Below are 16005 nucleotides of genomic sequence, written 5' to 3' on the forward strand. Positions count from 1 at the left end.
ATACTTAAGTATTCTCAATAGAATTTACTTAAAGTATACTACTTTTTGCTAAGGGTGATAGCAATTAGCTGTTAGCTTTAGAAACGAAAGCTTAGCTTTTTTTCTGTTTTAAATCCTCTGATATTACAACCAAATTTGTGCTTTCAGTAAACTTCCAAAGTCTCCCACACAATGCCCCTCAAAACAAAAGCTATCTCATTAGGGAGAAAAGCTCTGTCTTTCTTCACACAACGGAGTCCTTTTGACAACATAATTCTGTAATATTCAGGTGTGTCAACTGTCCTGTAAATATTTTCCAAAAGGATTTCAATAAAAACACCCTAATCTACCTATCACATGCACATTTTATACACATAAAGTCTCATAGAATTCGTCATTAAATTTACAAGTTTGGTGAAAAACAGGATCATTACAAGAAGTTAGGTATTCAAGGAAAGAGTAACCCCAAGAAAAGCTGTCAGATTTGGCAGGCGTTCCTCCCAGTGTCACATGTTGTTACCTCAATACAGTGTGCTTATTAGTGCCTGCTTTTTAAAAACCATGCCTATCGCCCGATCCTATGTGAAAGAAGGCACTTACAGGAGATAAGTGGTACAGGCCCAGTTTACAAACCACTGTGTGGATCTCAGCAGTGACTCTTCAAGTAAATTAGTGGTTTTTCTGAGTTGCAGATATCTTGTGGCAATTAGGAAGGAGCTACACAGGAGCCTAAAGAACAGTAGGGCGGGGGCTTTTAGTGCCTTCTGTTAATTCATACATTCATATGCATGCAATCTTCCTATATAACAAGTGGTCACTCAAATTTCTGAGGGTCTATTTACACAAAAAGGTTCTGCTGGCCAAACAAATTTCAACAAGAAAGGCAGACATTTTGGCAAAATTGTACAGTGCATCACTGTGATAAGTCAGTGACTTCAAGATTATGCTTAAAATTTTAAATCAGTGCGATTTAAAAAGAAAAAATCACAATACATTAACACAGTACAGTGGGAAGAATAAATGTTAACTTTCTGAAAGGAGAAAAGTAAAACAAATACATTATATTTTCACAGGTGCTTTAGAAAAAAACATGAGACACTGTTTCCTTCATTAAATTATCTTTCTAATCGCTATTTAAAAAAAGAATGATCTTTTTCTGAAATTTAGAACCAATATAAGGGATTCAATTCAGCTACATACAAATAAATCCCATAAAACAAGCAATTTGTGTGGTTACGTTTGGTAAATAACTATTCAGTTATCAAAGTTTAAGTGCTCTATTCATGTATTTCACTCTGCAAAATGGCTATTTCCACAGTCAGTGTAATGATGGCTCAGATGATGTTCAGTGATGTTACAGGATGCACATTAACTGGACAGAAGTGACAGAAACTGGAGGGGACAACTGATATGATTATCAGAAAGGTTAAACAACTACCAGTGAAGCAGTGGTTGTGCTTGTTGGTAGCTTTCTGAAGAAACAATTCTCTCGACCTTTATGTTTATCAAATATCCAGTGTTCCCTAAGTATTGAAAGCTCACTTCCTGGGGTGGAAGACCATTAGAGGTCTGTCTTCAATCTTCTGCCAGGGGCTCTTCTTGTTCTCATCTTTGTCATCAGGATCATCCTCCGGGCTTGTCATGGAGTCGCGACGATTCTCACTGTTGCTGCTGCGACTGCTGTTCCCTCGGCTGCGGCCTCTTCTCGGGATGGTGGATCCACGAGACGACGATCCTTCATCCAGAAGAGGAGTGAGGGAGTTTTCTTCAGGTGACACCGGGCGTCCCTCACTGCTGCTCGGCTCGCTGTGATCAGGGTAGGCAAGTTTGGAGTAATTCTTTCCACCGCCGCCGCTGCTGCTGACGCCGTGACCCTTCCGTCCTCCTGTCCCCCAGCGCTCATCCTTCCCCTTACGATTGCCAGACAATTTTCTCTCTTGAGACTCAAGAGGCGGCTCAAGGTTCACATCGCGTTGAGTGCTACTGGAGCCACCTCCGAATCCGCCGCCACTGAGATCATTGCTGACGTCGATGTAGGAGTGACGGACGTGAGCGTTAGCGCGTCCATCTAGGGAAATAAACCATGCACGTGGGTGCTGTTTGACACCCAACTCCAGGAGCTTCTTCTCCGTCAGAGCCTGCAGTTCTCCATTCATCTGGGCCATGGTGGAGTCATTGAAGAGCACAGGGATGGTCACAGCTCCGCCGGAGGAGTCAGAGGCCCAGCTCGGTTCCTCAGAGTCGTCACCCTGAGATCCGCCTTGCTGCTGGCCTTGTTTCTGGGAGTGGTGGTGGTGGTGCTGCTGGCCGCTTCCTATTGGTGTCCCATCTTTGTCTTGGTCTTTCTGGTCCTTCCCATCCTTACCAGAGAACTCTGAAGGTAGGCGCATGTAGTGTGCTGGGATGACCAGTGTTGGCACCATACTCCTGTACATGTTCTCCTTCATCTGGTCAATGGAGCTGCAGAAGATGATCTGACCAGGCTGGGTGTTTAGGGAGGTGGGTCTGGCAAGGTTGTCTGCTGCCGTTGCTGAATATTCTGGAGGTTTGTCGGACTGACTTGGCACGTATCCCTGGAAACGAGGTGGGGATGGAGGATCTGAAGAGTATCCTCGATTGTCGTTGGCGTTATGATGTCTGTGATACTCAGACTCCTTACTCTCCTTGGGGCTGTAGCTTCGGTTGTAGTCTTCATGCAGTAGAGGGTTATCAAGGTTGTTGGTCTCGGTTGCACGTGTGACCTTCATGGGGAAGCTCTCTCCCCTTTGGGAACCTGAGGTGTTTTTCCCTTTTGCATGTCGCAGCATGTGAGCAGGAACATGCTTAGTCAGGTCTTCTCTTGAACTCTGGTAGTCTCGAGATGGAGACAAATCAGATTTGTCGTTGGAGGGGCCCGACTCCACATGGCCTCCACAAATCAGATTCAGACGTGAGGTCGATGTTCCCTGGTCTCTCTTAGCTCCATTTAGATTTGATGTGTGGGGTTTGCCCTGATGTCGGCGAGGCTTCAAGCATTTTCGTCTGTAAAATAAACATCAGAAATCAGGCCTCAGGCAGAAATTTCTTTAGGTACAACATGTTTCACTATTTGCTTTGCATTTATTTTTTTTATCGGCAAATAAGAATAATAACTGAAACCTGAGCTGAAGCTTGCCATACCTGCAGTAGTAGAGCAGCACACAGAGTAAGATGAGCACCAATAGAGCCAAAGAAGCCAGAATGGACAGCAGGAAAAGGGTGTGGTAGGTGGTGATATCCCTCAAACCTGGATGAGAAAGACCGAAACCTGCAAAAATAGTATTAACAGTTAATCTTACAAAGAAGAATCCATTAAATTCAATCAACCTTACAAAATCTTTGAGGTCTACACAAAAAAGTCAATGATGCTGTTGGAATAAACCATCTAGGAAGCACATAATACATCAAATTAAGCTTTTTAAAGATTCACATTGTTTCCATAACTTTGCAGAGCACTATAGGTAGGTCAGAACTGCCATTTTTAAACCTTACTTTTCAGTGTAATTGAGTAGTTCACTCTACCACACAGTTACAAGGTCGTCTTATCTAGCAGCTCTTAAAAATGCTGTATCTTGAGGATAAGGATGTGGATCAAAGTTTTCATTTGGCATATTTGACAGGATTGCTACTCATTGAATTATAATATTGTTACATGTGCAGCCAAAAGATTTTTCTGTTGTTGCTAAAAGAATTCGGGTTGCATTTTCATTAGTTCTGCACCAGTGATGCGCAAGTGGCTAAACTTGGAATCTGATCTTTAGAAGGTTTGCTTGTCTTAAAACAAGTGCAAACATTTTTCTATGGACACAGCAGATCTTAAAAAAAGTAATTTACTTTTATAGTCCAGCAAACAGAATGTTCAAACCTTGCTTGCATGTATGGATAAATCAATATGCAGATCATATTCTACTGGCCAAACTGTGCCAATTCATGGGCAAAGGATATGCTAATGTAAACATTTATCACTTAAAAGGTAATTTTTCCCACCTTAAACAGAGCTACAGCTGCATTGTAAACTAACATGCAAAAATATCTGCAGTCATTGTTGTCACAATGGAGGCATTGGTACGATGCCAGACAATGGAGGGAGATTCTGTGTGCATGTAAATCATATTTGGACCACCAAAAATAATAGAATAATATTAATAAAGAATAAATCATCTATGCAGGTGGGCACAAATCAATACTGCTGGAGGACAGAATTTTTTTCTACAGTTAAACTGAATCCAAAAAATAAAACTGAGCATTTTAACGTTTATAAAACATGCAGGAGGGATGGGGTGAAAAGTGCACAAGAAGCACTATAAATACAATATATCTTCTTCCACTTATTCCATCAGGGTCACAGTGGGGCTGGCGCTGATCTCCAGCAGTCTATGGTTGAAAGGCAGGGTACAACCTGGACTGATCGTTAGTCCATCAAAGGGCTACATGGCCACACATGTTTGGCACACACAGAGATTCAGAACTAAGGGTAAATTTAGAGAAACCAATTAACCTAACAGTCAAGTTTTTAGCCAAAGTACCCAGAGAGATCCCAACTTGCACAGGGAGAACATGCAAACTCTATCCAGAAAGACCTTGGGCCGTGAATCGAACCCAGAACCTTCTTGCTGCAAGGCAGCAGTGCTACAAACTATGCCACTGTGCAACCTTGCAATAAGATATAATTTTTTTAATGGTTTTGAACCTCATCCTTCTTTTACCCCACTCTCAAACTGCCTGTGGAACATGTAATCTGCTCCTTTTAATGGGCAGAACCAAACCCATCTGCACTTCTTCACATTTGTAGATCACCCAAATAACGGCAATTTTATGCATGATTGCATGTACAATTTAGCCCCTCTTATTTAGAATCTTTGAAGATCAGGCCCTTAGTGTGTAAGAGCTTAGAAGCTAATGCCAAGAACACTATGTGGTACCCTGGCTTATCTGGTGATCAAGCTGTTCATGCTGCAGGGCCATATTTTGCAGGGCAACATGGGATTTTTTTGCTTTCCATTTTACCATGTAAACAAGATGCAGACACACAGTAGTGTGGTAGTGTTGTTAATTTGTAAACTTTCAAGAAACAAAACTAAGACAAAGGGTTTACTTTTAACATCAATGTGCAAAATGAGAACTGAGGAAAATGCTGTAAAATCCATGAAGGACAAATTTACATCTGAGATCTGCAGCCCAACAACTTCCAAGTCTCTAAAATCTGTATTTTGGGAACAGTTAGGTCATGTTGGAACCAAGTAAGTACCTGAAGATGAAGGAAAGGCGGCTAACCAATATCCCATCTGAGGAACCACAGCGTTCCAAACAAACTGTGTTCCGTCCTTTTGTATGTAGCCGGTACCGTTTCGAACCCACAATCCTACAGGATTAACACAATGTCATCATCATTTCATCAAAATCTGTCATCCAAATCTTAGCAGATATATATATATTGACTCTGTGGTTTCTTTTTACGAGATTAACATAACTATGTTCTTTTTCAGCATCTTTTATTTTTAGGTCTACCTTACCTGTCTTAGGCTGATACAGCCATGTAGGGACACTTGTGGCCATCCTGTTTCGGGTGTCAGACGGTAGCGGTACAGAGATGTGGATCGGATCAGAGACCGGGATCGTGCCGCCATCTTTATCAAACAGCTGAATGCTGATAACCGCCAGAGCTGTCAGGTCTGTCCATCCTGTCTCCGCCCCATGGAGAGAAAATATCAGCAATATTAGCATAAACTGTACTTTATGTTGGATGAATTTATGTGAAAAAAGGCCAACAATGCAACGTTTTTCTTTCAAACTCGACACATAGATTGAAACACGACTCTCTGGCAAGTTACACAGAATCTGTAGTAATGCACACAGCTGATCTTGTATTGTAAGGATTTTATAAATTAGAAGACAATGATGAACAATTGTTTCACTGTTCAGCAATTGTAGAACATTAATGAGGTCCTCACTTATAAGATCAAATTAAATGACAAACCTAATCATTGTTTTAAGATTCAGAGAAACAAATAAAATGAAAACCATATTGGAAAAAACAGACTTCACATTTTCCATTAAACAAAAAATGACTGGCAAGCAGGTTTTATTTCCTTTCATGAACATAAGAAAGAGGTCAAGATGACACTTTAACTTTTGCTAATTATTTTCTTGAAATATCACTGCCTGTTCATTCCTTTGAAAATACCAGAACCAGCCTCCAAAACCAAATACACAGGGACTAACCTGAGCTGTTGGTCTCCTGGCCCAACAGGAACGGGAACCCACCGATCTCATACTGACTTCTGGCTGTGGTCAGAGCTGCAGACAGCGCCGTGTAGTTGGAGCTGGGAGGCAGCTGAATGGACTTCCTCTGCAGCTGAACCAGCGGCTGGTTACGAGCTCCTAAAAGCAAATTACCCAAGTTCAACATCTAAAATCAGGAACCAATGTTCCTCCTTAAGGGTTGTAAAATTAAGATAAAAAAGGTAGATTTGAAGCTTCAATTACTAAAACATTATATCCGATTTCTTTGTCAATTACCATCTGTAAAACGTCCTCATATGCATTCAATACTGTCTATAATTATCTTGGGCTACACTTATAGCGGCATCATCCCTTTGCCGTCTTTATAAATCCACTCTAGGTGCGCTTCCATAACAAATGTGTGCAAAACTAGGTTGATATTTCATTCATATCGAAATTGCAAGAAACAAGTTTTGCAATTGTTTTGTTTTTCAATCAAATGTGTACAATTCAAATTGCATGTGAATATGAAACCACATGGCAACAGCAGATGTAAAGAAATGAGATGTATCCACATTTCAGCTACTCCTCTAGTGAGCTAACCTGACAACAGCCAGATGCATGTCTCGCTCCGCCCAGCTCCACTCACATAGGCCAGACCATAAATTCGGTTGGGGAAATCACTTTCAATGAGCGGGTTCCCAGATGTATGTGAGCGGAGCTAGGCGGAGTGAGACATGCATCTGGCTGTTGTCAGGTTACTAGTGAGCGCCATCATCCACCATCTACCTCCAGTCTTCGTCTTTTTAGGGCCATGTCACACTTTGCTGATTTAGACAGCTTATGCCTGACGTCCCAGAATCTTCTAAAACACTGGGATGCGGTGAACTTTCTATGCATTTTTTCATTTTTGGGTGTATACATAGAGTATTCATAACGAGTCTGGAATTATGTTCAACGACAGCCGAACTTATGCATAACACACAGCAGCGTAATGCCCCTGAAGTGATGCACAAGCATCATTACATCGGCATTACGAAGAATCAGATAAAGCTGCTCCCCTCAGGTGCACCCGCCTGCATAAAAAGATGTCTTTGATTGCAGTATTGACCTAGCTGCTGCTTACTGCCCACCCAAAAAAAAGAATAAAAAGATAAAGAAAGAAAGAAGGTTTGCAGTTGCAGCAGATTCAGCATCATGCCTTGTAGTTTGTTGGTCGTGTCCATGGTGCATGAACGTAGGAAGGATCCATCACACTCACCTTCTCATTCACCCTATGATGCGGATGCAGTCTGGAGGAGAACTGCCGGTTTCCTCCTGTGAACCCCCCTTTATACCAAAATGCTGCCAATATGCCATTAAACAATAGCTGTAAGTTAGAAACTCGTTCAGCAGTCGTCTGGAACACGTCAAATATGTTGATATGTGTTGGAAGTTCTTGATAAGTTACGTATAAGTTATGCACATACTCATAGGTTTTGGATAAGCTAGACACCAGGACTTATGAGTAACTTACACTTAACGTATGTCAACGATCAGATAACTTTCCTGTAACTTATGGCCCACATATGAGCATACGCTGGCATACGTACTTGCAGTATGTCAATGTGTTTCAGCGTGCTTCAGCGTACTCATAACTTAAACAAAATGTACCCGTAATTTATTGAACATGTAGCAGTGTTTTTCCCAGATTTTTTGTACATAATGTATACGCTGGTCTAAATCATCAAGGTGTGACAGGAGCGTTACGAGGCAGTAGGTCCAGTTGCAGATCACATGACTTGTGTGATGCCAAAAAAAGTATTGCAATTGCAGTTGTGCAAAATATAACAATTTCAATACGACCAAAAACCACCCCATCAAAGTGTAGAAACATTTTACCGAAAATAGTTTTTTTTTCTTAAATACTGTATTTCCATTTACTAAAATAATTTTTTTGTAATTACAGTGTGTGCAATTTGATGGTTAATGGAAACACAACTAATGAGATGTTTTCAAATTCTCTGCAAATGTGCTGAAGACTGGACCTAGATCATCTGATAACATCAATGTTTAAGCCAAGGGTGTAACTTTGTGATTAAAAAAAAAAAAATGGTGGAGACGCTCTAAGGGTGGTGGCTGTTAGACCTACAGCTACTCAACCCGAATGCTTTCAAAGGGTTTATACTTTCCAAAAATGAGCTCAAACATATACTCAATGAATGCTTTCCTATTATTGATAACAGAAGAGTAATAAAATGTATAGTTATAGACAGATGCCTGCCTTTAGTGCATTATTTATAAAGGGCTCAAAAACGGTAATGTATAAAAAAAATGACAAATAACAGCCGATGCCGATGCTAACATTGATATATCATGCATCCCTAGTATGGACACAACCTTAATTCCATCCATCCATCCATGCCTGGCTTCCCTTTAAGCTGCATCAGTGATTATCCTCCTTCACAAGCAGCAAAATCAAATTTAGAAATGTGTCCCATATGTCATTGACAGCCAAAGTCTATATATTGAACCTTATATTTCAAAAATCAAATAATTTATACACAAATTTTTATTATTTGAGCTTTAAGACTTGTAGGTTTCTTATATTTAAATTTTAAGTCTGTGTCCTGTGAGTCCGGCTGTCTCTGGGTTGCTGGCACAGCTATTTCTGAGTCTTGCTGAACTACAAAATACATAAAGATATGTTGAATTTTATTATAGCATTGCGTATTTTTTTCTTGTAAACTTGGAGATATATTTGATTGCATGTTGCATATCCCAGTAAATCTGTTTCACCTTTAAATCAGCAGCTGTCCCTAACTGTGTCTCTGCTCTGCTTAAAAACAGATTTGTGAACCTGCCTACCAATATAATGATGCAAGAGAAAATCATTTTCAAGATATCTGGAAGCTCTGCAGTCTGATTCTCTGTTCAATAAGAAAACAACAGATATGTGTTAATTTTAATTTGTAACTCTGACTAATGGACCTCTGAGAAGCCCAGGTTTTTTAAACTTATATAAAGGTACACTCTATTGCCATTTTTAGCTTAAAAAGCTCCGTATGTGTAACGAACGGATTTTTCTGTGGCATCTCTAATTTTTTTTAACCAACCGGTCTCCTGAAATTCACTTAAACATCTATCGAAGTAGCTGCTGGATATAATTCACTGAGTGCTGCTGTGTCTCTCCTCCTCCATGTAGCTACTCTGTACGCAGCGAATAGCAACCCTAAATAATATTATGTCCCAAAGCGACAGATCTGATGATATTTCACCGGGAGGTGGGACTCGAGAGCTGCGGGAGAGAGGAAAAAAACACAGACTCAAAATGCTCTGGACACAGACAGCTGCACCTAACCCCAGTTACTGTTGGCTGAAGTAAAACAGCGGAAAGGGGGAAGAAAGCGGAAATTATTGTTGGGGACTGTCCCCTCCATGCCACTGGGTGGGACACGTCAACACCAGTCCTTCAGAAAATTACGCCAGTGGTTCAAGCCTTGCCACAAATTCTATTTACAGTATCTGGGATTAGACTTTAAAAAGACCACTGTGGAATGTGTTTAGGATGAAAAGGGTTTGTTCTGGTTTCATCTGATTGGAGCATTTGTCTCCATTTTTTGTGTTATACCATGCATGGCCTCTTGTGGCTTTCATTGATGCCTTTTATTTTGCATTTTTCCATAAAGAAATTTGAAGAATACATGAATATTTGTCCAGTCAACATTATCCACCTGGGTTTTTTTTGCATGATTAATTCCCCTCCTGTGAAGTTGGACGGGTGTGTCTCAGTAGGTTACAGTGGTGCTGTGGTCTTTTCTGCTTACTGATCTTGAATTGAATTGTGTTCTGTGGGATATTTAAACACTGGGATATTTGTTTTATTAACTTAAACCTGTTTAAAACGTTCCTTCTGGTCTGTCTCTTGTTTCCCTTGGTCTTATTCATGTTCTTATTTCATTTATGTTTTCCTTCAAACCTTTGAGGCCCTCACAGAATTGCTGAAACCTTAGTTTGAGTAGAAATAAAACTAAAACCTTTAAAGTTTAGCCAAATTTATGTCATCTGAGATGTTTTTTAAGCTGTTTTCGTGAGCCTTAACTTAAAACTGAACTTCCTGAACAACTCTGGATATTGATCAACAAGCTTGATTTGCTGTTAAAAGTGATTTTTGTGTTACAGCTTTTTTTCTTTTAATTTACTTTAAATATATATAACCCACCTGTGTAATCTGACTGACTCTCTACTATTGCATTGATTTTTGTATATTGATGTACAAAGCAAAAAAAAAAAGGCAAAAATAAACTCGAATTTAAACCCAGCCAAGATTACAACCATGCATTCTCACACTTTTTAAGGTTTTTAATACAGGAAACGTTTACGTTAAGCTGATCTAACCCATAAAACCCCAGATAAATACATACATTTTTGTAGCTGTGACGAGACAAAAGACAAATAAAAAAAACTTTTATGGCTTTTATTTCAAGCACATGCACAATTAAGTGAATCACTCAATAACTAATTTGGTTATTTGGAAAAAAGAACAATCTAAACCTGCATTCAGTAGAAATTTACTCTATTCTCACCTGGTGATCCAGACAAGACCTGCAGGACGTCATCGTACAGGATGAGGGTTCCTGGCCTCTCTACAAGAAGGTACAGGCTAACTGAGGCGTACACTGAGAAAAGAACAGACATCCAGTTTGGAAAGAAACAGATTTATAAAGAGAAAGAAAGACAACAGACAATATTTCAATTTAAATAACTTCATAAATCTCCACAAACGAGGAAAGCAAGACTCTAATACCTAAAGCTCTCATGTGTTTTATTAAATTTGAATCATTTTAAAGGAAAATTTTTCTGATAATGATAGAATCCTATATAATGATGATCTGAAGCCATGTGACATCATTATTATTTATAATAATACATTTATAATCATTTATTATGTCAGACCTGGTGTTGAGACATCAATTCTGCAGTGCTCTTACGTGCTATTTGGACAGCACCATCACCAGCAAACTGATTTATTTTTTAGATTTTCAGGTTATACATGAAGATAAATACCATCTGAATATTTCCAACAAAGCTGCTGTGGCTGTGACGAACTATTTTAACCCAGGATTGCACATTTCCTGCCTCCCTGCATTAGTGTCTGATGGTTTATTCTTGTGCAAAGACACGTATTTAAATTGACTCTATGTGACAGACGTGCAATATTTTCAAATAATATCAAGGCTTTCGTGTGTAAAACTAAAAGTGAAGGATGGTGAAAGTGCAGTCGACCTACAGGGGATCCGACTGGAGTGCCAGGGCACCGAGTTGGTGACATAATCTTGTTTGGAGGCTGCGATGATGACCCATGTGCCGACTTTGTACAGGAAGCTGACCCTCACCACGCCATCGCTTCCGGCGTGGCTGGACGCCAACAGCGTCTGATTCCCGTGGACTTCTACCTGAGCATCTGCTAACGGCGAGAGGTCGCTGTTGTCAAAAACCTGGACTTTTATTTGCACCTCTGCAAGAAGAGAAAGAAAGATAACGAGTGATTAAAAAATAAAAGTCTGATTAAAGTTATTCTGTAAATAAAGCCTGGTTTACAAAGATGCAATGTCTTAAAAATAATTGAAATAAAGCAGATCCACAAAAGGGTATAACATTTTCTGTAGTGTTATTAATCTTTATTGCCGACTGGTAATCAATTTTTAATGATGATTCTACCATAATTGATAATCACTACAATGACAGGAAATAAAAACATCCATCCTTATGAAAACATAAAAATGTACATAAATGACAACTATTGAAAACATACTAAGAAAATGGGGGTCTTTTGTTATTTTTCTTAATTGGTATCGTTAAAACATTTGGAAATGTTTGTGGCTTTTTTGTTTTGCTTGATTTCAGCAAATATGTTTTTAATTGTTAAAGGGATAGAGCTGCATAAGTCTTTAAAATGCATAAACCCTTTTTAGTCTGTCCTTCACTAGAAGCTGCATGCAGTAATCTGCATTGAGACATGTTTGTAAAATAACCCACTATTAAAAGGATTTCAAAGGACATTTAATATGTTGTGACTTCAGAGGCCAAATATACTGTGTTTAGAATTCAAAAAGCAATAAGCATCATCTTATTTTTATGTCACCTAAAATACAATAAAGGTTATGGTTCAGTTGGGAACTAACAGTTTTTAAGCTAACAGTCGTTAAAGTACCTAAAGAACACAGAAATGTTGGATGCAGGAATTTGATCTTCAACCAGAGGGTTGTAGGTTTAAACCCTGGCTCTGGCTTTCAATGCTGTGTCCTTGGGCAAGGCATCTCACCTGCATTGCCTGTTGTCAGAGGGCATGGTGGCGCATTTGCACAGCAGCCTTGCTTGCCATTGAGCCACAGGGCAGCTGTGCCTACTATGTAGCTTGCCACCATCAGTGTGCATGAATGGGTGAGTGACTAAATGTTGTGTAAAGTGCACTGCTCAAGTCTCTAGACTTTAAAAAGTGATATATAAGTACAGGCCATTTACCATCCGTCACACAGAGGGGGCTAAAAAGCCAAAGTATTAAAAATCTTTGCTGATAAAGTGACTGAAAAGTAACGTAAGAGCTTCTGTTTTAATTAGACACAAAATATCTTTGAATAATGATGAAAAAAAATAAAGTTGTAATAAAAGAATAAATACCTTTATTTATCTACTTCTTATTTTTGATCAAGCTATTGATTTAGCTAAGTTTATTTCATGTGCAGCACTTCTATTTATAAAGCACAATTAGAACAAACTGTAATGTAATGGACACATTTTAACATGACAATCAATGAGAATCATCTGTTTGTATATTTAGAAATAGATGGGGATAAGGTAATTGAGTTAGTTAAAATTAAATTTATTGAAACCCTAAAAGAAATCTTGGTAATCTACATTTTTTTATGCTTTATATTCACACTGGATGTTTCAAAACCCATGGAAAAACTAAATCCTATTTTAATTGTATTTGAAAAAAATGATAGTCCAAGTTAGTCCAAAATTCATACTTTCGTGGTCAGATTTTTAGAGGAGAAAATCCTGCTGCCTTCACCTCCAGTAGAGATGGATCATCACAGACGCACCCTCTACAAATCTCATCATGTTATCAACATTTAGTTCCTCATCCTGCCTCTTGGACAGCATGGATATGGGTCACGCTGTTACTATGGATACACTCCAACTCTCCCAAAGCTGCCTTGTTGTGCTTCTTCCCTCAGCTGAGTTCCTGTGTAGTGAGAAGCTGCGGTCATCTGAAACCGTTCAGCACAAAAAGAACCCAACACCAGCGGTTGTTCTAATATGTATAAGACTTTTAGCAGCATATATATGTGTGTTGTAGCTGTGCCTCTATGTTCATTGAGCATGCCTACATGTTGTCACACATTAGAATAATTGGAACTATAAAGCCCTCTTTGTGTATGTGTTTGAAGAGGATTTCCTCAGTCTGGACTCCACACTTGAAAAACTGGCTTGAAGCAGCTCCATTGATAGAAACACTGAGTCATAGTGTCACACAGTGGGAATTTTTCCTCTGAAAGTGTTAAAGCAACCACTCAGAGCAATATAAATCATTGAACTTGGATAAGAAATGCTCTTTTAACATAAAATCAATTCTGCAGTTGACAAATTTAATTAGCCTTTATAAGAATTTTGCTGTTTTATATTTTGCTATGACCATAAATCAAACTATCTTGTTTGATTTTGACGTTACAATACTTTAGTCAACAGTCTGCGGAAAGCTTTCATTTTTCAGGGAAAAGTAACTACACCTGCTGAAGTACACAACTGGGGGATTGTGTTGAAAAAACTCCACCCTCGTATGTTCACCTGCTCCATTTTGTATAAAAAATCTCTTTATGCTGATGTTTCTTTAACATTGTAATCACCTGTTTGGCATTCAAACAATTTGTGCAAATGCGTGGATAAACGGTTAACAGCGGTGAATTAGTGTTCCTGTAGCAATTAAAGAAATAGCCTTTATTTGATAAGAACAGGAATTTGATGACCATTAGTCTATTAAAATGGAAATGTTTTAGTCGGAACCCTCAGACATCTGCAGTGACAAAATACTCCAAACACATTTTAGATTATATGTTAAACTTTACAGCTTTAAAGCAGGCCAAAAATTAAAACACAATTAAAACACATTCGTAATGCCTGATTATTACTTATACTTTTTGCTTATGTAATGCAGTGTAGCACACTGGGCCACTGGGAGGAATTTAAGTAGCCCTAAAAACTCTAATTTGTACACTATTTTTGAAACTGTATTAAAACATTTTTTATCATATTTTATGACTTAGAAACTGTGAGAAGCTTCAGGAAAAAAAAAAGCAGTCAAAACTACATAATAAAATGTAGAAACTTGTCTAATACTGAAAGGGGGCGTACAAGTATCATAATATTTCAAAGGGTCTATATTACACAAAATCCAATTTTCTAATGAACTATGTTTTACCGTTATTCCATTATCAAAATCAAAGTGACATTGTGATTACTATGTTCCTTAGCAGTAGCTTTGGCAAGGCGAGGCAAACCTTCCTTTCCCTGAAAAACAAGCAGTCATCACCTTCCTATGTAGGACAGTGATTTCCTGCCCCCTCAAGGAAGCATCTAACCTTATTGCGTTGTGTCTTCCTAAAAACACGCCCACTTTCCCCAATCTGTGAAAAGAGATTAGGCAAAGTGCGATTATTCTGCTCAAAGTTCGGACAAAGTGGATCTTTTTCATTTTTTATAACGCCTGGAAATTCTCAAGTTCTCCTTTTAGATGTCTGAATCATAAGCAGCTGTATCATACTGTCTGTTTTAGTTTCAAGCCTCAAGCATCCCAAGGTGAATAAGTCATGCTAAGTATGGAAAGAGTTGCATGAAGGTAAGCCAGTTTGCTGCATAAAGAAAAAATTGCATTTTGTCCAATAACTTTAGTATTTAAAAATGTACTTAGGGTATAAATAGTCTAACAACTAAAGCAAAATATAGCTGTTAACAAATTACGTTAGTTTATCATGACTTATTTTTGTTTCATTAGCTTTTTTTTTTGTTTCATCACCAACTTATTCGTGTTTTATCCCACCTATATTCTTGTTTTATCCCCAACTTATTCTTTTTTAATCCCCAACTTAATTTTTGTTTTTATTCACCAACTTATTGTTGTTTTATCACCAAATCATTCTTGTTTTATTACAAATTTATTCTTGTTTTAGCACCAATTTATTGCTGTTTTATCACCAACTTATTCTTTTTTTTAATATTTTTTTTAATCACCAACTTATTTTTGTTGTATCACCAACTTATTGTTGTTTTATCACCAAATTATTCTTGTTTTATCACAAATTCATTCTTGTTTTTGCACCAACTTTTTCTTTGTTTATGAACAACTTATTTTTGATCTATCACCAATAGGGTTGTCAAAAGTATCGATACTCAAAAAAGTATCGATACTGAAACGTTGTATCCGGATACAATACTCATTTTCAAAAGTATCGACACAGCCATCTAAAGTGCAGAATAGTGGAAAATGCACTTTCTGAACACTGTGTGATTGAATAATTCTGTGCATTATTCAGTTTCACACTTTTTTTCTGTAACAGGTGCAGCTGCTAAGAATTATTTTTGTTTAATTGGTTTGGCTAGTGTCATTGTTATGTCTGCAAAACATAACCAAGGAAGGAACACTTAATTTTAATTTTGCAAGTTTTTTTTATAAAGCTTGCTTAATATTGTGCACAGCATACAACCTCAAAATATTATTCTTATTGTTTTTTTATTTATTTCTTGTAT

The 16005-nt window shown here is 38.3% G+C and overlaps 1 protein-coding gene across 1 annotated transcript in view; it reads right to left on the minus strand.

Moving 5' to 3' along the window:
- Positions 1-141: 141 nt before the first annotated feature.
- fam171a2 (family with sequence similarity 171 member A2) overlaps positions 142-16005 on the minus strand; it is a 17620-nt gene continuing 1756 nt past the window's right edge. Inside the window, exons 2-8 of the mRNA XM_015389382.1 lie at positions 11489-11716; positions 10785-10877; positions 6220-6378; positions 5511-5678; positions 5246-5359; positions 3139-3265; positions 142-3000 (exon numbers count right to left, since the gene is read on the minus strand). Of these exons, the coding sequence (XP_015244868.1) occupies positions 1518-3000; positions 3139-3265; positions 5246-5359; positions 5511-5678; positions 6220-6378; positions 10785-10877; positions 11489-11716 (2372 nt within the window). The 3' untranslated portion in view covers positions 142-1517. The remainder of the gene's footprint in view (positions 3001-3138; positions 3266-5245; positions 5360-5510; positions 5679-6219; positions 6379-10784; positions 10878-11488; positions 11717-16005) is intronic.

The sequence above is a fragment of the Cyprinodon variegatus genome, unplaced genomic scaffold (assembly GCF_000732505.1).
Source record: "Cyprinodon variegatus isolate N-32 unplaced genomic scaffold, C_variegatus-1.0 Scaffold456, whole genome shotgun sequence".
Taxonomy (NCBI): Eukaryota; Metazoa; Chordata; class Actinopteri; order Cyprinodontiformes; family Cyprinodontidae; genus Cyprinodon; species Cyprinodon variegatus.